At 46.4% G+C, this 24,847-nt stretch overlaps 1 protein-coding gene and 1 long non-coding RNA gene across 2 annotated transcripts in view; both read left to right on the top strand.

The window, feature by feature from the left end:
• LOC135805169 (uncharacterized) overlaps positions 1-24,847 on the top strand; it is a 141,516-nt gene that overhangs the window by 82,191 nt on the left and 34,478 nt on the right. The window lies entirely within an intron of this gene.
• On the top strand, positions 6,779-19,724 carry LOC135807082 (metallophosphoesterase MPPED2-like). The gene is made up of 4 exons (XM_065321156.1): positions 6,779-7,262; positions 10,279-10,668; positions 12,349-12,593; positions 18,841-19,724. The coding sequence occupies exons 1-4, from the start codon at positions 6,994-6,996 to the stop codon at positions 18,969-18,971; spliced, it is 1,035 nt and encodes a 344-aa protein (XP_065177228.1). The 5' UTR covers positions 6,779-6,993; the 3' UTR covers positions 18,972-19,724.

Here is a 24,847-nt window from a genome sequence, read left to right as displayed (position 1 = left end):
GTGCAGAGAAGCGTGCTGGATCGAGACCATTGACTGTGCAAGCTATGGTTATTGTTCTGATAATTAAAAAATGAGGTATATAGTTGATGTTCGGTCATGGTGGAGCTACGGGAGAGATGAGCTGATTTTTTGCAAGGTGAGGGTGACATCGGTTGGACGAGTATGACGATTACGAACATGATAATTTTCAAAGGTAACTCAAACTAATTAATTTGGCAATCAAAAAATCTTTTTACAAAAGAAATCAACTAATGAATAGAAGGAGTCATGTCAAGTTTCTCTTTCCATGTTGATCTCTAGCATGCATGGTCATCTTGATATGGGGATATTCATGTACTTTGTTGTACTAATGAGTAATGGCCACTTGCAAGTACGAAAAGGCACTATTTCCCGAACTTTGAGGCTCCATAAGTACAACAAAGTGAGTATGTATCCATGCGTGCCAAAGCATAATATGAGGATTTCGCGAGCATAATGCGAGAATCCATGAAAGCATAATTCCATGATTTCGCGAGCATAATCCGCCGGAGTCTACCTCTCGATCTGCTCGCTCATTCGCCTGGCATTCAGTAGCACTTCATCGCCAAGGACTTCAATTCAAAACAGTTTTCACACTGCGCTTCAACTTCAAGCCTTTTTCCTCGTGAACTTGCTGCAAACGTATGAGCTCTGCTGCGCGTGTTCCCTTTGTGAAACAGCTAGTATCTCCGTACTTCGATTGGCTGGATCGATGTCGTCCAGGTTCTCCTCGCTATCGCCATCACGACTCTATTATTGAACTGGAGACGATTTCTTCACCATTTTCCGCAAGCAGCAGCTAGCGCAGAAATTTCGCCATCCCTGAGTGTAGGAGATGGAATCCGTTCGATCAGCTCAAAAACTCTTCGTTGTGACTAGAGGAGTAGCAGGGAATATTCTACCGGAAGCCCTTTGACTTCTCTGACTGCTGAAACCCTTCCTGCCATGACTGCTACTTCTTCAAACTGTACTCTGTAGATCTACAAGCGAGATTCTCTATGCACTCGAGCGTCCACGCGACACAACCTTTTTACAAAACATCATTTTTTCTCAAAAATATTATTTTCACCCTAGCTAGCCTGGTTTTCGCAGAAGTAAGGGCCATTTGAGTATATAATGCCAGTTTTGTGGAAATGTAGTGTTATAATCAGGGAGTAGTAGATGTATTTTTCAGGGAGTAGTAAATGAATTAATTATTTTACTACTCCCAGCTGGTTATAATAACTCCCAGCTGGTTATAATGCTAGAATAATGCCCCTTGCAAATCGCACACTATAATGCTAGCATGATTATCCGCCCAGGCCTACGTACAGGGCAGCAAACGCTAACCTTTCCGCTTCTGTCTCTTTTGGGCTCTGCTACATTCTGATGGTTGTGAAAAAAAGGAAAAGAAAAACCCCGAGAGAAATGAAAGTGAATATTCGCCCATATTCACGAGGCTGAAGGTAAATATTTTTGAGTACAAAAGAAGTAAATTCAGTACTTCGGGTAGTACATTGCATGCTAATCATAATGAGAGTTAGAAAAGCAGCACTGCGGACTACTATAACTGACATAACTATACACAAACTATAGAAACTATCATACACAAATCTGTGGACAGCAACTGTTTCGCTCTGTTAGAGCTCATCAGCACAGCTCAGAGGACCGAAGCGCAGCTCTTCGCAATGAAATACGTTTCCGTGAAGCAAAGCATTTTTATAAAGAGCTGCAAACCCCGCCAAGAGTGCTCGAAATGCTCCAAGAGCAGTGAGCGTTGCACAAGGCGAGCGGCAAGGGTTCGCGCTAAGGCAAGAGTGCTCAACCTAACGACATTTGTAACATGGAAATTTGTTCCTTGGCTCACCATCTGAGTTCTTAAAGCTATTATTTATTTTCTGCTGCCCCCGGTTATTTCTTTTATTAGTATTATTATTTAGAAAAGCGATCCTGTCAGCTTTTCTATTATTGTGTTGACAGGATCTCTTTTCTAAATTTTGCTTTTCTGCTGCCGAGCTGCGAGGCCTCCCTTTACGGAATACTCGATGACAGGTGATCTTAGTTGACCAGTTTCCTTCGATTCATTTGCTTATGTTCACCTTTCATTACGGAAACGTGTGCTGATTTTATTCGGATTTAGATCCATTTTTATCTCTTTGCCCTTGTCTACAGTGTGCAAAGAACGCGAGTTCACCTTCTTGACGGTAAGGCTTATGTTAGATGTGTTGTCGAAATACTCATATTCATTGTACATTGGTATGTTACAAGTAAGGCACTGGTCAGTGGCATACTATCGTTGGCAGTTCCCAATCTGGAGGGAAAGGTTCAAGTACCAATTGACCGAGTTTGCAAAATAAATTCGCATATCAGGGGAAATCTCTATTGTGGAGAGGTTCAGTAACTTGTTTGTTTCATACGAAACAAGCCAATGGGTGCAGTCTCGTCTCGTGAAAATCTCGTACTTGTATGATTGGATTTGTTTACTCAACTGCCCCGAATAAAGTTTCGTGCCGCCAAAGCAAGAATTACGATCTGCAATCTGTTTGTAGTACCTGTAAGAATGTGGAGTACATGTTACTTTCTCTGTTGCTGTTTCAGTTGCCGTCATGTTGCTAAAGAAAGGTTCAGTAGAGAGGTTCTGCAAAACGAAAATTCGAACGAAGTTTCGCGACAGTCCTTGCGAAAGTGTGTGCGAATTTTTGCACGAACTTAGCGTTCTGCACATTTTCGTAGTTTGCGCGGGCCAAGTATACGTGCGTCATGACCCGATCTCACGAAATTTCCTACGACAGTTCATTTCGCGTTCCCTGCAAGTTTCGCGTCCAAAGGTGCGAAGTTTCGCACTTCATGATGTAGAGCGAAAGTTTGTACGCAGAATCTCTCTAGTGACTCAATTGTTTCATACGAGACGAGTCAATGAGTCGGTGTGGCTTAGAATCTTTCGCTGTAGAAGAAATCTATTCGTATGTCTATTGGAGATATAATTGTATTCTCTGGTTATAAAATAGGTTAAGCTCACAGAATAAGTACCATCGGTCCCTTGGTGTTCGTCCTAAAGAGGTTCGACTGGATATCATTCATACTCACCAAAAGATGTGTAAGATTTTATTATTGTGGAGTGCCTTGTTTATCTCTCAGTGCCTCCAACCATAGCCTTGCCCCTTTTCTCCTCAGGATCAGTGTAGTTGTTGGAACGAGGTTTTGGACTCAGCAATGTATTCGTTTACATTTTAATACATGTTTATTGTTCCTCCTTTGCTGTATTGTTTTAGACAATCGTGGACTAACAGTTTGAAGTCATTGAACTACTTCCAAAAGTTGTATCGACATCAACAGGATTACGATTTCAGTTTCAATATGATGCTGGATGACCTTATCACGATAACCCATGACTATAAACCATTATAAACACAGAATCAACAAAAACATCTGCGACACGCACCTGGCGCGTGGCTACATTTCTCAAATAAATCTGATTGAGGGTGGAGAAATCTGAAATATCTGAAAGGCAAGACAATTGTATAACAGAGTCATGAAATTCTGCAACAGCAACATACACAGAATGACCTCCGTATAAAAAAAGTATCACCACCACTGCTCACATGTTTCCCCGCAGAAGAACATGCATTATGCTAGTGCCATTTCCTGCAAGAAAAGGCTTGCACATCAATGCGTATAATATGGTATTGATATTATTATTATTATTCATGGATGACATGGTGTCAACCAATATTATGAATGAGGGCTACCAGCCATGGAATAAAAGAACAAGAAGGCAAAAATGCACACGCAAAATATGGCAAGTTAAATGAAAATGAAAATGAAATAAAAGTAAATCAATCCAAAACCAAAATCAATTATAAAAATCATATGATGTGAAGGCCATCATTTACATATTGATATAGGGCATTTCATTGATTGGTGACAGAAAAAACAAAAGAAATTATAGCAATAAAAACTGCTTTATGGCAGTTTTCTAAAAAAAGTTATTGTGTTCTAGTCCATGGACCCCGTCTAAAAAGTAAGAAATTAACGAAATGTGATAGCTGAAAATTAAAATTTCACACAAAACCTCACAATAATCACACACACTCGGAATGAAAAGCTACATGCAGAAGACCTTTCCCCTCGTGATCCTCTTTCCTATTCATGCCTGTTGCCAATTGTTGGTGCAGTACAAGTTTAGTGTTGAAAGCAGCATTTCAAGTGTTGTGATTATTGTGAGGTTTTGTGTGAAATTTTAATTTTCAGCTATCACATTTCGTTAATTTCTTACTTTTTAGACGGGGTCCATGGACTAGAACACAATAACTTTTTTTAGAAAACTGCCATAAAGTAGTTTTTATTGCTATAATTTTCTTTGCCTTCGCTTTTTGTTATTGGGCAGCTTGCCCGTTAGAATCTGCGAAGTAAAATAAACAACAACAACAACATTGCTGACTACAAAGGGAGCATAATACTCAAATCTGTGGACAGCAACAGTTACTGTTTCGCTCTGTTAGAGCTCCTCAGCACAGCTCAGGGGACCGAAGCGCAGCTCTTCGCAATGAAAATGAATACGTTTCCGTGAAGCAAAACACTATCATACATGTGGTTAGCCTAGACACAAAAGTCAGGAATACCTTTCAAAGAAAACATAGATTGCGAATGATACCTACATTTACCCTTCCCGGACTTGACTCGGCTATTAATATTACTATTGTAGATACGCACAGGCATTTGGGTGTTGTATTTGACTCGCAATTGTCCTGGAATTCTCACGTAGATTTTGTATGCAACAAAGTTAGCAAATCTGTAGGTTGCCTGATGTCTCACTGCTCCCACTTGTCTCCCGAATGTATTCGTCTCTTTTATAAATGCTACCTCCTTCCTATCTTTCTGTACGGCGCCACTGCTTGGCATTCCCTGCTTAGTAAATCTGCTGTACAGACACTAGAAATACATCATAAACGTGTGTTGAAAATTATTTTTCGTAAACCCACTCTTTTCCCCTCTACTGAACTATATAGTTTGGCCTCCACCAGCCCCATCTCTATCCTGTCGCAGAGACAGTCATGCGTTCTGGTCCATCGTATTAAACTGAACATTGCCCCTGAACATCTCACCAAGTATAATTGGTTTACTTTCGCACGGGACACTCGCAATGGCATAGTACTTCCCAGAGCTTCGTCAACTATGTTTACCAAATCTCCTATCTTCTCTGCATACTCGTATTGGCTCAAGCTGCCCATGGAAATGAAGACAATATCCAATATTAGACAGTTCATAGACCATGTTAAATGTCATGCCACGTTGTAGGCTCGCTCGCCTCTTTTGCTAGCTTATCTCGCCGCTCTCCACCATGGTCAACATAGTGATACATTTCACCCCGCTGATGCATTATTTTCTTCCGATTATCATCTTCTTTCCTTCATTCTTTCTTCTTTCTTTTTTTTCTTCTCTTGCCATGGCTGGCTAACGCCCCCTCCTTTGCATTGGCTTCTGCCATTGGACGGTGAAATAATAATAATAATAATAATAATACCGACGAACAGCAATACTAAATTTCGCTGTTGTAGAGAGTGAACGAATATCTTCAGAAAAAAGGGGTGACGACTGCTTTGGGAAGAGAGTAGCTGGAAGTGAGACAACAAGGAAGGGTATTGGGAGAATACATGGTGGAAATAGACAAGGCCAAGAATCTGCCGTCGCCATGCTGACATGATTGTGAAACGAAAAGTACTTGAGATCCCAAGTAAAGTTACAATGTACCGGTAGTTGCAGGGCTGTAGCCGTGTAGGTCTACATGCCAAGTAGAAACCAAGCGACTACCAAGACGAACCCAATTTCCTCATGGATTATTTATTTATTTATTTCTGCACCTCGTGGCATGTCAAGACAGCCGATTGAATTGAGGAGAGGGTGAGACCAACCACGGAAGAAGAGAAAAAAGAAAATGAAGAGCACGTACACAAAGTGGGAAGGGATTAGCAACTTGCAAAGCAATGGGATGCTCAGCGAGCTATGCAGCGGAAGTGGTGACTGTGATTTTGTTTACGGGGAGATACTGAAGTGCTGTCTGACGAGGGTACGGAATTTGGGCATATCTGGAACTTGTCTAACACTGGGAGGCAGTTGGAGCCACGTGGAGGAGGAGGAAAGGAAAGGGGAATTTACGAATAGGGTAGACCTAGCTAGGGGAGACGAACGCAGCTTCGGGTGGTGCCACCTGACTTAAAGGACTGTAAATGAGCAGGGTGCTGGTCAAGAAAAATTGAATGTGCCAGGGTGCACTTGGAAGCATCAAGGTAGTGTTGCAGAGTGGTACTAAGTAAATGTCTGATTTGGCAGGCTTGCTCATCAGACGTGTGGCTGCTCACTGCGCTACGCTATGCGAGACACTCTGCAGGGTCTCCTCCGCTTCCGCGCGGAAATCTGCTTCCCGTACTCACCACTGCGAGTCGACCGACTCGACGGATCCGTGGCCAAAACCGTCCACCGGCAATGGTCCGGCATTGATGCATTGCCATGTTCGAATTTCGATGCCCTCTTCGCATTGGCAATTGGCCTCGCCTATCCAGAGCATCTACGGTACACCGTGCATACGTACACACCGCTTAGCTGTTGATGGAAAATATATTATGGACGACATGATGATCAGTTTCGTGATGCGAGCCGTACCGTATACGGTATGACAGTGAACCTACGATGCCGTAGGGAAAATTGTATACGATGTGGCTCTGTCCGGTGTGCATGCTGCATGCATGGTGCAGTTGGAGTCCAGGCCAGGCGACATGCGAAATCGCAAATCGGCTTGGTCATAGTAAATCAAACGAAAGGAGGTAGCGGTGCGGGCTATACGCGGTATCAAGCAGGCACGAGCACGAGCGGAGGTTCAACAGCGGCGATTTCTTCCATCCTGCTTCTTCCTGTCCTTGTCTTTCCCGGCCTCAAGTTCTTGTTCTGAATCTCCCTCGTCACGTAAGGTTTCCGGCGGCTTGGCCTGAGAGAGCAAGGATGTATTTGGTAATAATCGGCATCATTGGCGTGGGTGTTGCAGCGGTGTACTTCCTGTATCGCAAGCGTCACAATATTATACCGAAGAAGAAGGGCAGCGATCCGGGTGCCCTGTGGAGCACGAAAAACGGCAAGGAGCTGCTCAAGTTTCGCACGGAGCCCTGGAATGTGTACGATCAATGGCTGGATTCGCCCGGGAACATGTACAAGGAGATGGATAAGCCAGTGGTAGACCCCTACAAGGAACGTTGCCCCAACGGGTATACACGGTAAGAGACGGCCCCATATCATTTTCAATACCGTATTTTCTCTAATAAGAGCCCCAGGGTTTTTATTTTTTCAGTGACAGCTCTACCCGCGCTACTATTAGAGACTGGGCTAGTATTATTGGAGACTGGGGTCTTATTTTTTCAATTGTCAGCTATCAAGCCAACTCAGTCAGGCATAAACTGACCATATCAAGACTGATTTTTCAACCCTAAACTCTGGAATATTGTCAAAACAGATGTTTCACAATAGCATTGGCGCCAGGAAGGAAGCAGTAGACCGAAAACCTCCTTACAAATACATGTATGTTCTTGGCATGTTGTACTGCTGTTTTATATGCAGTCAATATACTTGTTGAACTTAGAAGTTGCGACTTCGGCGGTAATAGTCAGGAGGTTGGTTGCTCCAACGAGGAGCACACGCTTCTTGCCGAACTTGACACTTGACTGAGTCAGTCAAGTGTCAAGTTCGGCAAGAAGCGTGTGCTCCTCGTTGGAGCAACCAACCTCCTGAATATACTTGTTGCATACTCCAATTGTGACCGTGCCACTATTATAGACTGTGCTCTTATTATTTCGAACAACCCTCACCCTCAGCCTCGGCCAGGGTCATTATTGGAGACTGGGCTATTATTCTCGGAGACCTGGGTTTTTATTAGAGAAAATATGATATCTGACATTGACAGAAATTCTCATTAGTCATTAGCAGGGAGTAGTAAAATACCGGTATTTTACTACTCCCTGTTCATTTGTTGTTGTAACCTGTTACTTTATTTTACTTCGCATTCGTCTCATCACTCATAGATCTAGATCATGGTTACCAGCTGCACTGTAGGACTTTCTTCTCCTTCTTACTTTATTAATTTTCCTAGGGTGTTTGGCACAGACCCATGGTCAGGGTACAACTTACCGCCTGTTTGGGTGCATTCCTGTCACTCGAGTTGAACTCGAGTTGAACCTTGGTGTGAAAAAAAGTTGTCGCCTGCTGGCGCGGCGACCGGGTGACTGGCGTACACAGGAGCACGTGACCGCTTGTTCAACCATGTTCAATTGGGAATAAGGCCCGAACGCTGGCATCGCAGCCGTTTCGGACCAAACCAGTCGACTCAGCGTTCAAAAGACTACAACATATGGGCCAATCGCGGTCATCCGGGCTTTTATACGGATGATATGGCGCTTTTAGTGGCATTTTCCATACAAATCCCCATCTAGTAGGGCGCAGTCACCCAGTTTCGGTGGAAATGCGCGAGTTCGATTGGGATAAAGGAGGAAGGGAGTGTCTCAGCTTCCTCGGACCAAGACCATTCGACTCAGCACCCTGAAGACAACTGGTGAAAATTTGATTTTTAGGCTTAACTTCCCCTTTAACCCTTTCATGTAGCTCGTAGTATAGGGCTTGAAAGTGATGACGTCAAAAACGGCCAGGGAGTACTAAGTTGACATCAGATTTCTATTTTGGATCCACTAAGGTGTGACTTTGCTATTGCCTCAGTATGTGGGTGCATAGCAACCCACTCATGTCGAATGCAGGGGTGACTTTTACTTCGCCACCAGTTGCAACCCCGCCCCCAGTAGCCAAATCAGTCAGTTTCACTGGTTACATCACCTTGCTGTGAGTAAGACGGCTTGAAATGTGCTTGGATCCATACAAAAACTGGATCCAAGTGGATCCAGATTTTGAATTTTTGAAATTGTTGCTATGCTGTGACGTAGCACTTTCAAGCCCTATTGTGCCAGAGATCTAGCTCCATTGGTGTACTGCCCTTGCACCTACATGTAGGTCCAGTAGACTGCACATCGCTAAAAAGCGGCACTGGTTCTTTGTCCGTCCTAGTCTATGTCAGTCTCCCCCTGTCAAGGATACCAGTAGAAGGTGCCACGGGACGATATGCTAGCAGGTAGAGTTAATGCATCGCTTCGTCGTGTGGCACTACTTCCTTGAAATGAGGAAATTTTAGAATCCACTACGCCACGTCGTGAACGCTTGAAGGTAGCCGAAACAAAGTGAAACATCGCAGCAAGAGCCACCCCACCAGGCAGCTTGTCAGAATGATAGTCGGAAGGCTCGTAGACGTCTCCCCATAGCTATACTAGCCGCTCTGCAGTCCATTCAGAAAAAGATTATATCCTAGCTTTTGGCCATAAACGGGTCAAATTTTGAGTTTTCGTCACAATTTTTTTGGAAATCCCCCATGGAATGCTCTTCCAATTGTGTTTTTGAAGTCTATTTCCCCAAAAAGCAAGCCATTACAAGAATAGGATTTCGGCCAGGTTTTGCCCCCAAAGCACTGAATCGGTGAAAAACCATGAAAATCCAGGCCGTTCACTCCACTTGCATAACAGTACATTAGCGGTTCGAACCGCAGTTGAGGCACCTTTTTGGAACCTTTTTCAAGTTTCGAATCTCGCAGCACTGCACAGTGTACCACAAAATCGCCAAATACGGGAGCTCTCCAGAGCCACCGCTCATCTTTTTCTGAATGGACTGTAGTCGTGGCAATGATAAGGAACACAGCCACTATCATAATGAGGGAGTCTTCTTCGTCAAGTAGGTTTGGGCGCGCACGGAGACTGAATGGTATCCTGCTCATGTCCACATTCTCTGGAACGCTCCATTACGATACTTGGCAGTGCTGTGAAATCCCCACAACGATGAAAGAGGGAACACTGAAGAAGTGTCGCTCAAAAATAAAAGGCCTCTTTCTACTTCACCGCTTGCAAACCTGAAAGTGAAATATTTTCGCGATCGCGCTCGAGTAGAATTTTGCCAACTGTGACGTTTCGGTGATTTTCTCGATTTGTTGGCAAAACGCTAAGCCACTATGCATACGGGTTTGTGTGTGTCACCGACACGGACGTCGGCGCGCCGTAGCCCATTGGCATTGGCTTTGCACAGTGGTTGGCTATTGCTTCACTGACTCCGGCCGTCCGTGCAGTCAACTGCTCCAAGATCACAGTGTGCAGTTTTTTTCCCCGATGAGCATTGGATGTTAAATTTGTGTGCTTTCCATGCGTACAGGTTTGTGTGTGTCGCCGACACCGACACCGGCAAAATGGATATGGACGACATGGCCAAGGCCTTCAAGGCACTTCCGTGGGGCCACGTTCTCATTCACACTGGCAATTTCTCGCGTGCAGGCCACGTGACTGTCCTGGCGAAGTTCAACCAGGCCCTCGGCCAACTGAAACACGAGCACAAGATTGTCATCGCAGGAAACCACGAGATTTCCCTTGACAAGTACCCGCACACAAAGCTATTCACTGGCCAGCCTATCAAACAGTTTCACGCATATCGCCCAGAGGAGAATCCCGGATCACCAGCAAATGCTAAGGCCATACTAACCAATTGTACATTCTTGGAAGATTCAGAGGTCAAAGTTCGCGGATTCCGCATTTATGGGTCACCGTGGTAAGTCTTTGTTCTTTGTCCCGTTTTGAACCTACTTCGTGATTTCAGTTCACCATACATGGGTGATACCAAGAGTACATAACCATGTAACCATGGGTGATACCTATCCGTTTAACTTTTTAAAATTCTTTCCTTCTATGGATGTTGCATTTGCCATCCGTGATCACAGCATACTACATATGTGTGTGTATGTGTATGTGCATGTGTGCGCATGCACGTGTGTGTGTATGTGTGTGTATGTGCTAGCACATGCGCATGTCCATGTGTATGTGTGTGTATGTGCGTGTGTGTATGTGTGCGTGTATGTGTGCGTGTATGTGTGTGTATGTGCGTGCGCGCGCGCGTGTGTGTGTGTGTGTGTGTGTGTGTGTGTGTGTGTGTGTGTGTGTGCGTGTACATATTTTGGGGATTTCAGGGGGTGTCGGCCATTGGGTGGTTCAATAGCCAATTGAGTCATTTTCCAAGGTTCCTTTTGAGTCTCTCTCCCCTCTCCCGGGGAGACCCACGTTACTAGTTTTGGCAGTGAGCAAGTACAGTAGACTCATACGCCCAATAACGCGGTTTCAGAGGGCCAGCCTAGCAAAGTTCTTATTTTTCAGCGCCCCAGGCTACGTTCTTATTTCGCGTTCTTACGCGTCCAACAATACTCTACGTGACGCTCATGTACAATGCACTCTTTGCGCTACATCATTACATGTACCACTACCGGTTGTACACTTTACATGCACGTGTAGTATGTAGCGCTGCACTGGGTGATGTTTTCGCGAGGACCCGACAAGAGTTTGTGGTTGCGGACTTGTTTTTCGTGTACTCGGACAAGATATAGAAACGTCAAATACCAAAAAATGTCGCGTTCTTAAAAACCTTGGAGTTTGTTCTTAAATCCAGGCTGGGGCGTTCTTAGATTTCCAGCCTGGACGCCCTTGGGCGTACGAGTCTACTCTACAAGTACAAGTACCTAATTATTATGTGTAAGTGTGCAGTGTGTGTGTATGTGTGCGCGTGCGCGCGCGCGTGTGTGTGTGTGTGTGTGTCAGGGCCGGAGGCAGCTTCTGCAGAGCGGTGCGTCCGAAGGGTCATCTTTAAGGGGGTCTGGGGGTCCTCCCCGCAGAATGTTTTTGGAATTTAGACGGCAAATCCTGCACTCTGCGCGACTCCCTGTACAAAATCATACATCGAAACTTTTTCTCCCTGGTTTTGGACGTTCCACGTGGACCGACTTTTTGGGAAGTTGGTATGGCCATGGCCGTACTGGCCGTACCAGTGGCGCCGGCCCTGTACAGTCTGAGTGTGTGTGTGTGTGTGTGTGTGTGTGTGTGTGTGTGCAATGTGTGAGTGTGTGTATGTACTGTCGTGGACATAGAAACCCGGTCGCACGTCTAGCGGCCCCAGGGCGCTGGCCCCAGGGCGCTGGCCATGCAGCCGTGGATAAGCGGTACACACATGCATTTATGCGCTGCGGCCCGCTAGCGCTGGTCGGATCAACATGTGCACCGCACACAGCGTTCTGTACGCGCTGAGGGCGCCGGCCCCGGTAAATCGACTGGATTTCCATGTCCGCTACAGTACTTGCACTTGCGCATGTGTGCGTGGGATAGTGCGCAGGATTATCAATCAATATTCAATAGTGAATGTATTACTCCACCCCTCCTGGCTCTTTTGTTAATCATGTGCATGCAGGCATCCCATTACGGAACAATTCGGAGCGTTCACCGCCCATCGAGGAGAGGCCATCCTGAAGAAATGGAAAAAGATCCCGGATGGCATCGACATCCTTATGACCCCTGGTGCTCCATTTGGACACGGTGATGGAGTGCAGTTTTATGGTACTAATGTTACCTATCACTGTGGCTGCATGGACCTGCTGTCCGAGGTGCAAACGCGGGTCAAGCCAAAGATTCACGTGTTCGGCACATGCGACAAGGGTAAGCACATAGAGAACATGCTGCCACATGACATCACATCACATCACATGACATCACATGACATCACATGACATCACCTCTTTTAGACATACTAGTAGTAGATGTTGACTCATGTCTTTGTCTCCCATGCCCAACGGGAACAGGTATTGGAAACCTTACAGGAACGCCTTGTAACTTGTGAGTAAATTCATTAATCATCTCACCGGTATCCGTCCTGAAGGGGACTTGCAATAACCCGTCCCTCCGTGTTTGGGAAGATGCATTGCTGGACTTGGGATCTGTTGTCACTGGCTCCTGGGCTTCACCATCCATGCCATTAACTGTGTTTCTAACGCTTTGAACACTCCGATGCCGCGGTAGCATCATGCTGCATAGATTGAGAAGTGAGCATAACAGATTGCACACCGTCGACGCCTGGTAATCCCAAGGTGTCATCGAAATCAGTCACATCACCATGCGGCCTTGCACTGGCTGTGTTATCACACATGCGCGCACAGTCGTCCGCTATCGCTGCTGCGATTGCACTGTCGGCGCAATGAGCATGGGTTAAATGCATCTTCCGGCAAATGGCGATACGCACAGTGGTCAGCAGCTGTCGTCACGGAGCCACTGCATTATCTTGTGACAACTACACGCGATGAGACCGCTGTGTGGGCCGTCCCATCTCAATATCTCAGACCGCCGCTGTCGCCATTGTGCCCCAGATCCTAGGAACATAACCGAGAAGTCTTCAGATATATCTTGCAACCTACAATTGCTGCCCATCACAGCTGTTTTGCAGGCGACAGGATGTTAATTCCGACGTCTCCTTTGACCAGCGCTCACTGGCGCAGTCACACTTGCATCCTTGCAGCCGACTGGACGCCAGTCAAATCTGTCGTAAGCGACCGCCCCTTGGTGCAAGAAAAAGCGGTCTCTTACGGCAGATGGTCTCTTATGGCAGATGTATGGTAAATCCGGCATACTGGGCATGCATATATGCTTCCATATACTCAAATCGACAAGAATGATGTGATTTTTAATATCATTTTATTGGATATTCAATTATAGGGGTGCACAAACCCAAGAATAGTGCACATTCAAGGGCTAATCTTTCACATGTTCAGCCAGCTGTCAAGGCTTCCCTGTTCAAGTTTGGACTTGCGAAGCGTCTCCTCCTTGTAAATAATGTCAGTCGCCTGTGTGACCAGATCCAGTATGCTGTCAAGGCCTCTCGGCGGCAGGGCATACTTCTTAAGCACATCAATGTGCTGAACTGCCTGCTTACCAGAGATGGCGTTAGCGACCACTCCCAGAGATGGCGTTAGCGACCACTCCATCCTCTGTCGCTTTCGCTTTTTCGCCTGTTCAGCAGTTTCTTGCTGTCGACGCATCCTGTCACGAAGTCGGCGTTTCTCTCGCCGACTGGATCTTGGCTCCGTCGTTTCCTCTTGTCGGTGTAGCCTTTCACTAGCACAGCGACTGTGGAGGCGCCGTGACCTCTCTTCTACCGTTTCTTGCTCTCTGTGTAGGGACTTCTGCCGAAACCGGAGATAGTGGGGAGCCCATGGTTGCTCCTCTTTTTTTGCTTGTAGAACTGATCCTCGATTCTAAAATACGCATTGCTGACGCAGAACTCCGCCAATGTAATGATGCTGTTAACAGACAATGAAGTTTCTCGTTCACTTGGGTCCTGTGCTACCAGTTTCTCCCTGAGAATCCTCATTGTGGTGTCCATAGGGACTTTGGTAAATAAGCTCTTCACGTCGAAGGTGGCCATTATGTGGTTGGCGTCGATAGTAGTGTCCGTTATCTTTATTAGGAATTCCTGAGAATTTGTGACGTGTGTCGGTGACTTTCCTGTTAGTGTCCGTACCATTTTTGCCAGGAAACGTGCGAAGTGGTAGAGCGACGAACCAGTGGCCGCTACTATTGGCCTGAGTAGAATGCTGTCTTTATGCCGGGATCTTTGGAAGACCGTAAAAGTGAGGAGCCGTGCACGTCCGTGGGTTATGAAAACGCTTCTGGGAGCGAGATATTTCCTCTCCTCTCTGCATTGGGCTTAGGACTCTATGTAGTTTTTCTGACTAACCCATCTGTGGAATCCCGTGAGAGGAGGGAATATGTCATACTGTCCTTCAAATGGTTTTGAATCTTGTTGTTGTAGTCTGCTAGGTCCATTAGCACAACTGCTCGTCCCTTATCAGCTGCTAGCGTAGCGGGCCGCAGTCTCTCGGAGGCAAAATACTACAAGGGTCTCAGTGAACACACTGTTATTTATTAAAAACTGAACTGAACTGGAATGAAGATTGAACTCTAACTCTAACTCTAACTCTAATTGAAATGTAACCTTAACTGGGGATGAAAAGAATTGTGAGCAGCAGCTTTTATAGACAGACAGACTCCGTACGCTCACGTACGGTGATACGCTAAATATACGCTATTCGCTATACACTACAGCAGTACCTTGATTGTTTGTAATTTCCGGAGGTTACGTAGTGCTGAAGCTTACCGTCTTGTTAGATTCTGGGAAGGTCTAGTGGTAGCGTCAAGGGCTTCTGGTACTCTCTTGCATGTGGCTATTTTCAGGCCACGGCGATCCTCTGGAAGTGTGTTTGCCCGCATCTCCGTTTGGAAGTGTGTTTGCCCACATCTCCGTTCTGCTGGGTAATTGTCTCTTCTCTGGGAACTCTTTTGGGTGGGAGAGCGAAATCAAGGCCCAGTTTCAGGAGGTCTGTATTGTTAAAAAAGACACCTTCTCACGACAGTGTCATGGTGATGACAGTGTAACTGTTGTCAGCTGACGAGCTGAGAGAGGGACGCCATGGGCAGAAGTTGAAAAAGGAAGGAAAGAGTATAAAAAACAGAGAAGGAAGAATAACAATTCAGAACAAACGCGACGGTACAACAACATTTTTTTGTTACAAGAAGACCTGAGCAACTCCCCCTAGCACCCCCCCCCCCCCCCAGTATAATGAGGGTCAGAACCGGGGCTAACATTCATGCGGTTCGGATGGTCGCAAGGCTGGGTACCAACTGTGGATTGTTGTAGTAAGGGGGCACTGTTTCCGAACACGGTGGTCTTCCGCCTTGTAATAGGCCGTTTACACGACGTGCAAACTCACTTTTATCGTACCATTTCCAAGGAATTTTAATGGCATACGATAAACTTGGACACACGCTGCATGCAACTGATTTTTGAACTTGGCTGGGGCCCTTGTGCTCACGATTATACTTTGCATGCCAGCAAAAGTGTCGGTTGTTAAAAGTGCGTACTGCAAATGCAGTGCTTGAACAAAGGATTAACATTTTCCGGCATTTTCAGGTCGCTATGGATACATTGATGGTTGCAAAGTTTGCCCAGCACCGTGTGAACTGGATCACGGTTTGCCAGTGTTATCTTGGTCACACCCATGCACGTGTTTGCACGTCATGTGAATGGCTTATACCATGCTGTCAACCAACGACACGAATATACATGTAGCTGTACATTCCTGGAGAATTAAGACGCACACCGCTAGATATTCTAAGCACCACACCACTTGGAACGAGGTCGGTCTCGTTGTCCAGGGGACAACCAATCTGCGCCATTCTTGCTGCAAGGGCCTTATCATAGTGTAAAGCCCGCTCAATCATAGTTTTACATGTACCACTCTTTGATGACACGCTCAGCTGATCAGGGCTTTGGATTACTAGTACAAGTCTAGTTTAAAGCGCGCTCAATTTTAGGTGTGCACAACTTATGTACACTTTATAGTAGTTGTAGATAATGAACTCTTAATCTTGCAGAAAACGTACGGTGTACGACTAAAAGCTACGCATTTCAGAAGTGCGTACGGTAATTGGCTCCCATATTCTTTGATCTGTACGGTTTTCCTTTGTCCACAGCTAGCAGAACCCTATAACTGAAGCCCTGATATCGAATTCATTATATGTATTGAAAAGGTGCTCTCGAAGCCCCTAAATAGCTCCACAAGCTATCAATAAGAATGAAGCTTACAATAAGAAACTCGGATGTTGAGCCATAAATAAATGTAGAAAGGAAAAGGACATAAGGATACGAGTTAAGAGTAACTCTCCATCACTGTAACTGGATACTATATACAGTCAGAAAGTGCAATAACTAGCGCTGTTAGCGCTACGGAGATGTGTTGAAGCTAGGTGTCAGGACGTCGAATGTCTCAGTACTCTTGTCAGTTTTGTGCCTAGTTATTGCACTTTCTGACTGTATATAGTATCCAGTTACAGTGATGGAGAGTTACTCTTAACTCGTATCCATATGTCCTTTTCCTTTCTACACTTACAATAAGAGCCCAGCATTTAGTTTGTTTTGATTCTCCTTTTAGTAGTGTTCAGCGGTGTTAAGCTACCCTAGAAGAAAATGTGCTATCATACTATGCCAATTCTCTCTCTCCACACAAACCACCAAACTACCCAATATAAGAAGGGTACACAAGTATAATACGTTCTAGGTCTTACGTACAAACTCAATTGCCGAAGACATAGCTTGAAAAATTAACTGCTTGGTCAGCTTCTATGCAAGGGGATAATAACCTCGTTCTAAAATAGTTAGTCACGCAGCATGGTAGGTCGGGCCTTACGGCTTGTTTTCGCCCTTCAGGCTAACCTGTCGGGCACTAACAAGCCATAAGGCCCTCCCTGCCATGCACTAACCTATAATAATATTAGTATAAATATATGTGGAAGAGAAAAGGACATATGGATACGAGTTAAGAGTAACTCTCCATCACTGTAACATCAGGGGCGTCGGAACCGGTGCGGCAGGTGCGGCCAAAGCCGCACCAATAATTTTGGAAGTTTTTTTATATTTTTTTTTACATTTTCAACCTTGTTGATGGCTTGTCGACTCTTTTACAGGTACAATGTTTTACATCGACAATGCGGTGTGTCATCAGCATGCATATTCTTATTTCTCATATTATTCTGTAGCATTAAAATATGGCCTTTCAGGCCCAATTTTCAAAAAAAATCCCCGGGGAGGACCCCCGGACCCCCTCTCACACTTTCGCCGCACCAATGTTAAACTGCTTCCGACGCCCCTGAACATGATACTATATACAGTCAGAAAGTGCAATAACTAGGCACAAAACTGACAGAGTACTGAAACATTCGACGTCCTGACACCTAGCTTCAACACATCTCCGTAGCGCTAACCGACAGCCTTCCAACTTGGAACAATCGACATTCTTTGTTCCGTTGGGACTGTAGCTTTTACTGTAGCTTTTGCTCGTTTTCGTTGCGCTTGCCATCCCCTCTTTGGTCTTTTCCATAACCTTGAACCTTCCAAGTTGGAAGGCTGTCGGTTAGCGCTACGGAGATGTGTTGAAGCTAGGTGTCAGGACGTCGAATGTTTCAGTACTCTGTCAGTTTTGTGCCTAGTTATTGCACTTTCTGACTGTATATAGTATCATGTTACAGTGATGGAGAGTTACTCTTAACTCGTATCCATATGTCCTTTTCTCTTCCACATTTATTTATGGCTCAACATCCGAGTATAAATATAGCAAGCCATTAAGTACACTGTATATCCTCGAAATTCACAGACAGAAGAACGAGCAGTTATGGTTTCGAAATTCCTCGTATCCTCGAAATTCAAACTCTCACTCAATATGCAAAAACGAAACTAAACCTCTCCGTGCATACTCACTGCATTTCATGCTCGTCCCCATATATTATTCCCCCCAGCATATATTAACTAGGGTTTACCGGGTGTTAGCGGCCGTCGTGAGTTCCCTTCCGGAACGGACACGATAATTTACTTTTTATTTACTTTTTTTATATATTAACTTGTACGGTACTGACTTGCAAAGCAATACCGCAACACGAACATATACGCTGGTGTCTTGCTCCCTTCGACGACACTGTCCGATACGCTACTACAGTCAACTTTGCGTATAACGACACTCGAGGGGCATCAGAAAAGTGTCCTTATTCGCGAAGCGTCCTTATACCCGAAGTCTCATTATTATGTATTACAGTTAAAACACAAACAATAAGAGGACAGAGAACGTGTTTTAACTCCGAGTTTCACGCACTAAGCGATCATCAGAAAACAGTAACAATAAATTACAGTTAGATGGGACTTTGCTCAGGGCATGGAAATGCTGTCGTTATCCGCAAACTGTCGTTATATCCGCAGTCGTTATAGCGTCGGAAGTTGACTATATGGTACCATCATGTACGATACATGCAAAGTTCATTACTTTGTCTTACCAATTATGACCGGTTTCTCAATCTGCTTCTCCAGGTGTTGCTTCCAGTACTGATGGAGTGACATACTACTTCAACTCAGCCTCTGACCCAGAAGAATCGGCCGATTCAACATCCTTCAAATACTTCGTCTTTGATCTACCCGACCGCAAGGTGAAACTAATTTGATCGCCGTGCCCAATCTGAACTGCAGGTATGGGATGTTGGCACGTTGCTGACCAACTTACCAAGAAGCCATGCTTCATCCGGCATAACTGCCCGTGCTTCTCAAGATATCTGAGGACAGCTCGCAGCTGCTGATACGAAATTGCATCCCGTACTTCTCCTCAAGATATCTGAGGACAGCTCGCAGCTGCTGATACGAAATTGCATCCCATACTTCTCCTCAAGATATCTGAGGACAGCTCGTAGCTGCTGATACGAAATTGCATCCCGTACTTCTCCTCAAGATATCTGACGACAGCGCGCAGCAGCTGCAAAGACTGCACCCCGTGCTAGTTCACTGATCGACATCTTCATATAACATCTCTTTTTTCTTCACGTTGCTTTTAGACCATGCCATAATCACATAGAACATACTCGTATCTAAACCGCATGCACGAATGCTATCTTTGCCAACATTACACTGTTCTTGAACTGGGTCTCATCCATCTCCATCTCTCCCTGCATGCCAATCTTCTTGAACACACACACACACACACACACACACACACACACACACACACACACACACACACACACACATACACATACACACACACACACACACACACACACACACACACACACACACATACACATACACACACACACACACACACATACACATACACACACACACACGCACACACACACACACACACACACACACGCACGCACCAGACTACTAAGCCGGACTGACTAAACCTTTCACTGCTTGGAGCACTGAGTTGCACATGTGCGTGTGGACGTGGGTAACTTACGGTTGTGTGCATGCATGTGTACATTACTGCACACACAGCATGTACCACTATCGAGGTTATGCGACTACATCATCAGTTGAGATGTGTTGGTAAAATCACGGCACAGCGCTGCATATAGTGCCCATAAGCGGTTCCGCTGACTCATCCCCATTGCATGAAAATCATTCGCATAACCTCTATACTCCACGAAGTGTTAACTTCAAAGACCCAAGTGCCATGCATCAGTATGTGTGTCATGCGTTGTGAGCTGCCTTTGGACAAGTAAGATCCCGGGTTCGAGTCCTTGTGGGTCGAGTCCTTGTGGGTCTGGCATTTTTTCTTCTCTTTTCAGGCAGTTCGCTTACCCGACTGATCCTTTGAAACTTGAAGTTCCCCTAAACCTTTAGCATATGAATCACTTTCTTTCGCCTCTGGTAGTACGTCTTGAGAATGTCCCCCGAAACGCCCGCGCACAAAGCCATGAACATCTACTTGACCCAAGACTCCCGAGGCCGGCCAGGGCGCCCAAGAAAGACGTTGGCAACCAGCGTTGCGGAGTACATGAGAGAGAGGCCGGAATGACTTTCATCACAGTGCGGGATCTCGACCTGGCGACCGAGCGGGCAAGCCTTTGGAGGGACAAGCCGGCATGGATAGTGATGGTCTACAACTAATGATACTGAAGTAGAACAACGGAAAGATTCATCAAGAGACAGAAGCGGACCGAACATTAGTGTTGCACAATATTAATGTTCCATTACGCGCAACTGTGTTATTATTATTATTAGTACCGTAAAGTACCGCCAGAGCGCCCCACCATCTCGTCCTTTCGTGGTCGTATTGTGGAGGTGGTCTGCTGTCTGTAGGTCATACGACATGAACCTTGTACACATATTCCACATTTTGCAGTCAATCCGTACCTTCGAGCGGACACAAGCTCCACACAAAAACCTGCCAAGTGTGCCCTTACTACTCCCTCCCTTAGTACACATCGTACAAACTTCATTGCACTCTGCCATACGATTTTCCTTTCCCTGGCTGTATAATCAAGGTGGGGCGCTCTCGCGAGACGGGGCGCTCTGGCGGTACTTTACGGTAGTAGAGAGGTTCTGCTATACGTGAAACGTAGAGAAATCACGTAGAGAGCAGGTGTCTGGGTTAGAGTCTACGGCTTCGCGTGTTTTGGCTCCAGATTTCTACGCGGAGATGAGGTTCTCTACGTTGTGGCACACGCAGAGAAAATTCGTACGGATTTGCTGGGTATCGATCAACTGCATGCAGAAAACTGCCAAATATGGAAGGGGAAATTCCCAGTACACATTCCACGTGGCTTCTCTAGGTGAAGCGTAGAGCAGAACAGCATTTCTTTACGTTACGGGAACGCGAAGAAAGTTCGCGTGATTCTTTGCGTCGCGTTCCCAACACGTAGAGCAGAACCTCCCTAGTACCGTAAAATCCCGCCAGAGCGCCCCTACCTCCTCGACGCTTCAGGTGGGGAGGGGCGGATGGGCGAGTCCTACTTGCCGCATTCAGTCACTGCTTAGTACATGAAAAAGTACTCACCCTACGAAAACTGTTCATGCATCTCGTACACCGACCAAAGGTCAAGCAAGAGCCAGGAGTCGAACAGACCCGACAAAACGCAGGGTTTGTGCGATCCTTGGTCAGGAGGGTGGGCACTGTTGCGTACATTTCCAACGGGGTCGAGCACGCGTCTGCAGTGCAGTACGGCATCACAGACTGCGACAGAGTCATACGAGTACGAGGATACAATCAATCACGTCCCTGACAAGAAGTCAGGGAGGGATGGGAGAGACGGGGCGCTCTGGCAGGATTTTACGGTAGTAGTAATAAAATAAAAAAAGTGAGTTTGCTCCCACACTGGAGCTCGCGCTATCCCGCAGACACTCCGCATGCAGTATTGATGCAGTAACCACCGCCACCGCAGTAACCACCGCGTTCCACAAGGTTATCACGGACACCAGCCGGCCGCAAAGTCTCCAGACCACCCCCACAGCAATGTCTCATCTCCTTCCCGCTGGTTACTGTCAGGGAGTTAGTTGCGCGGTTACTACGATCAATCAACACGACCAAGGCCACAGGAAGTGACGACATACCCGGTTTTGTACTGAAACATAGCGCTGATATCCTTGCCCCTTCACTGGTCACACTGTTTAAATGCGTCCCTGTCCAGCGGGAAAGTGATTGATTGTTTGATTTTATTTTACTTCGCAAGTTCAAACGGGTTCCTGGCCCAGTTATATGAAAGCGAAGGATAGAATTTGCCAAAATCCTAATGAGCAACAGCATAGACAATATTATCATAGAAGTGAAGTACTATGCGAGCGAGAATACTGAGAAGAAAAGGAACATGTCAAAACCTGACGAAACACAACCTATTTCAGGCATACATAAGGAAGGCAGGCTAGCTTAAAATCTTGCAATCTGGATACGGTGCGCACCTCTCTAGGCAAACTTTTCCACACTACAGCAATGCTCCTGCGGTGGCGAATCTCGTTCGGCCACACCGACTGCGAGCTGGCTGGCTGAGCAGACCATTGGCATGCTGATGGCGCGCACTTCTGCCGCTGCATGCTGCTGGTTTGAGAAGCTGGGCTAGAGCAAGGCTAGTGGAGTCATTTAGACACCGCCAGATGAAGATCAGGAGCTTTTGTTTAAAAAGTTCAGTGACGTGGTAAATCGAGTTGGCAGCCAGGAGGGGCTGCATCGCGGAACATGGCGGGCTGCCATCAATGCATCGGATCGCACGGTTTTGCATGGCTTGCAGACGCTGAAGTTGGGTCACGCGGAGGGCTGCAGAGAAGCAGCAGGCACCATATACCATATCCGGCATGACAATAGCCTTTACATATATCTTGCGCGAGCTGCGGGAGAGGCATCGACGGGCTCGCCACAAGGCGCCAATCTTCCTCGCAGCTTTGGTCACTATGGCGCTGACGTGTACATCCCAACTCAGGCGGTTGTCAAGAAAGACACCAAGATACCGCGCAGACTTCACTATCGGTAGAGAGGTATCGCAGCACACGATAGAGACCTCAGGCCCAGCATGTTGCGGTGAGATAGTCATTACCTGGCTTTTGGAGGCATTTATAATTAGGCCGCGTGACTTAAGCCATATGGTGAGTAGCCCTTTCCCAAAGGTGCTCTTTTAATTCGCACTTAGTGCTTTTCGCGTCCCTCAAAATATGCTGAAAAAGTGCTCCTTTTTTAGTGAAAACAGGCAAAAAGTGCTCTTTTTTCAGTGAAACATAGCCATGATACATGTTCAGATACAAGTGTATGAACCCAAGCTGAGAAATGAATACGCACTCTTCCATTTTTATGGGTCAACGAAAGGCAAAACAGGAACTAAAGTTCAAAAAACCCACTTTTTACAGCATTGTCTACACCGGGTACCGCGGGTACAAGCTTCACCAACTTGTTGCCCCCCCAAAAAAGCGGCGTGCCGAGGCCCATCGAGTACTCGGAAACTGTGATCGCATGCATGAGCAAACAGATTTTAGCACTTTTTCAGCTAAAAAAAGCTCAAAAAGGGCGATATTCACCAAAAACGCAGTAAAAGGGCGAAAGAACCGGGCTTTTCCAAAAAGGGCCAAAAAGGCGAAAAAAAAGGGCGAGCACCTTTGGGAAAGGGCTAAAGGCGAGATCAGTGACAGCTGAAGAGACGGATTTGGAGACTTCCCCAGCGGAAGCTTTTGAATCATACAGGGCAATGTCGTCTGCGAATTGCACGCTGGGTATTGGCGATGAGACCGATTTCACATCACGGGTGTAGACGTTAAAGAGAACAGGCCCCAAGACGGAGCCTTGGGGCGCACCACAGGTGCAGTCAAGAGCACGACTTGTGGTCGAAGCGACTGTAACTTGCTGCTTGCGATCTGTCAGGTAATTCGCGAACCACTTCAGGGCGACACCAGACTCAGTGACCAGAGATACCAACGTCAAAAAGGTCTTGGATGAGGATACCATGCCGGACTTTGTCAAAAGCCTTGGACATGTCGAGGAGGCACAGCCCCGTTACCAGACCACTGTCCTTCGCCTTCTGCAAGCTGTCCGTGAGAACACAGAGGGCATCCTCAGTGGAGCACTTTTTCCTGAAAGCAAACTGAGAATCAGGTAGGGCATTACTCAAGTCTAGATGGCGAACTAGCTGACGCTGCACCACTCTGTCCAACAGTTTTGAGACAACTGGAAGGAGGGAAACAGGGTGATAATTGGTGGGGACTGATGGGTCCCCGGTCTTGTAAAGCGGTACAACGGTCGCCAGCTTGAACGCCAAAGGAACCGTGCATGTGCGGAGGGAAGTGCAAAACAGTACTGCTAAAGAATATGCCAATAAATCGGAACACTGCCGCAATAGCGAACCCGGTATGCCGTCACTTCCCGTAGCTTTGCGAGCATCTACCTGCTGAAGGAGACGTTGAACGTCCGATGGAGTTACAGGGGAGAACTCGGTTAGGGAGACAGGCCCGTTGGGGCCACACGGAACGCCGAGATGGTCGGGTCGGTTTGTGTCTGTAACAATAGAGTGGAACGTGTTGCTGATCTCATGGACGTCGCAGCACGGATCTTGACGGCACCGTGAGCGCCCTGTCACGGCATTGAAAATTCGCATGTGCCTTGGGGCCTGCCGTGTAGTCCGGGGAACATCGACCTGGATATTGCACTCCACGGCACTGTGATCACTGATATCAAGAGGTACGACAGTAGGTATACAGTTGCATAGGTAGGGTCAGCCAGAATGAGATCAATTATAGTACCATTCGGACAGCGGGGAGTTTCACGAGTGGGTTCTCTAACGATGTTCTTGAGGCCATAGGCGGCACAGAGGTCACTGAGAATGTACTGCTGGGGACCAGGCTGTTTTGGGTCCATGTTGACGTTGAAGTCACCAACCATTGTAATGGAGGCCGATTGCAGCTTGGCACGCAGGATCACCGCTTCTAGGTCTGTCCAGTAAGATACTGATTCCCTGGGGGATACAACCAATCCAGTGGCAGCCAAGTGGACCTTTTATTTCCAACCAAGCAGACTCGATCTTGTAGGAATGAAGGTCAAGACGGGCTCGAATAGGAAGGTCTT

This window comes from Sycon ciliatum, chromosome 1 (genome assembly GCF_964019385.1).
Source record: "Sycon ciliatum chromosome 1, ocSycCili1.1, whole genome shotgun sequence".
NCBI classification, from domain to species: domain Eukaryota; kingdom Metazoa; phylum Porifera; class Calcarea; order Leucosolenida; family Sycettidae; genus Sycon; species Sycon ciliatum.
Note: the sequence above shows the minus strand (reverse complement) of the source record. Positions and strands in the feature narration are given on the sequence as shown.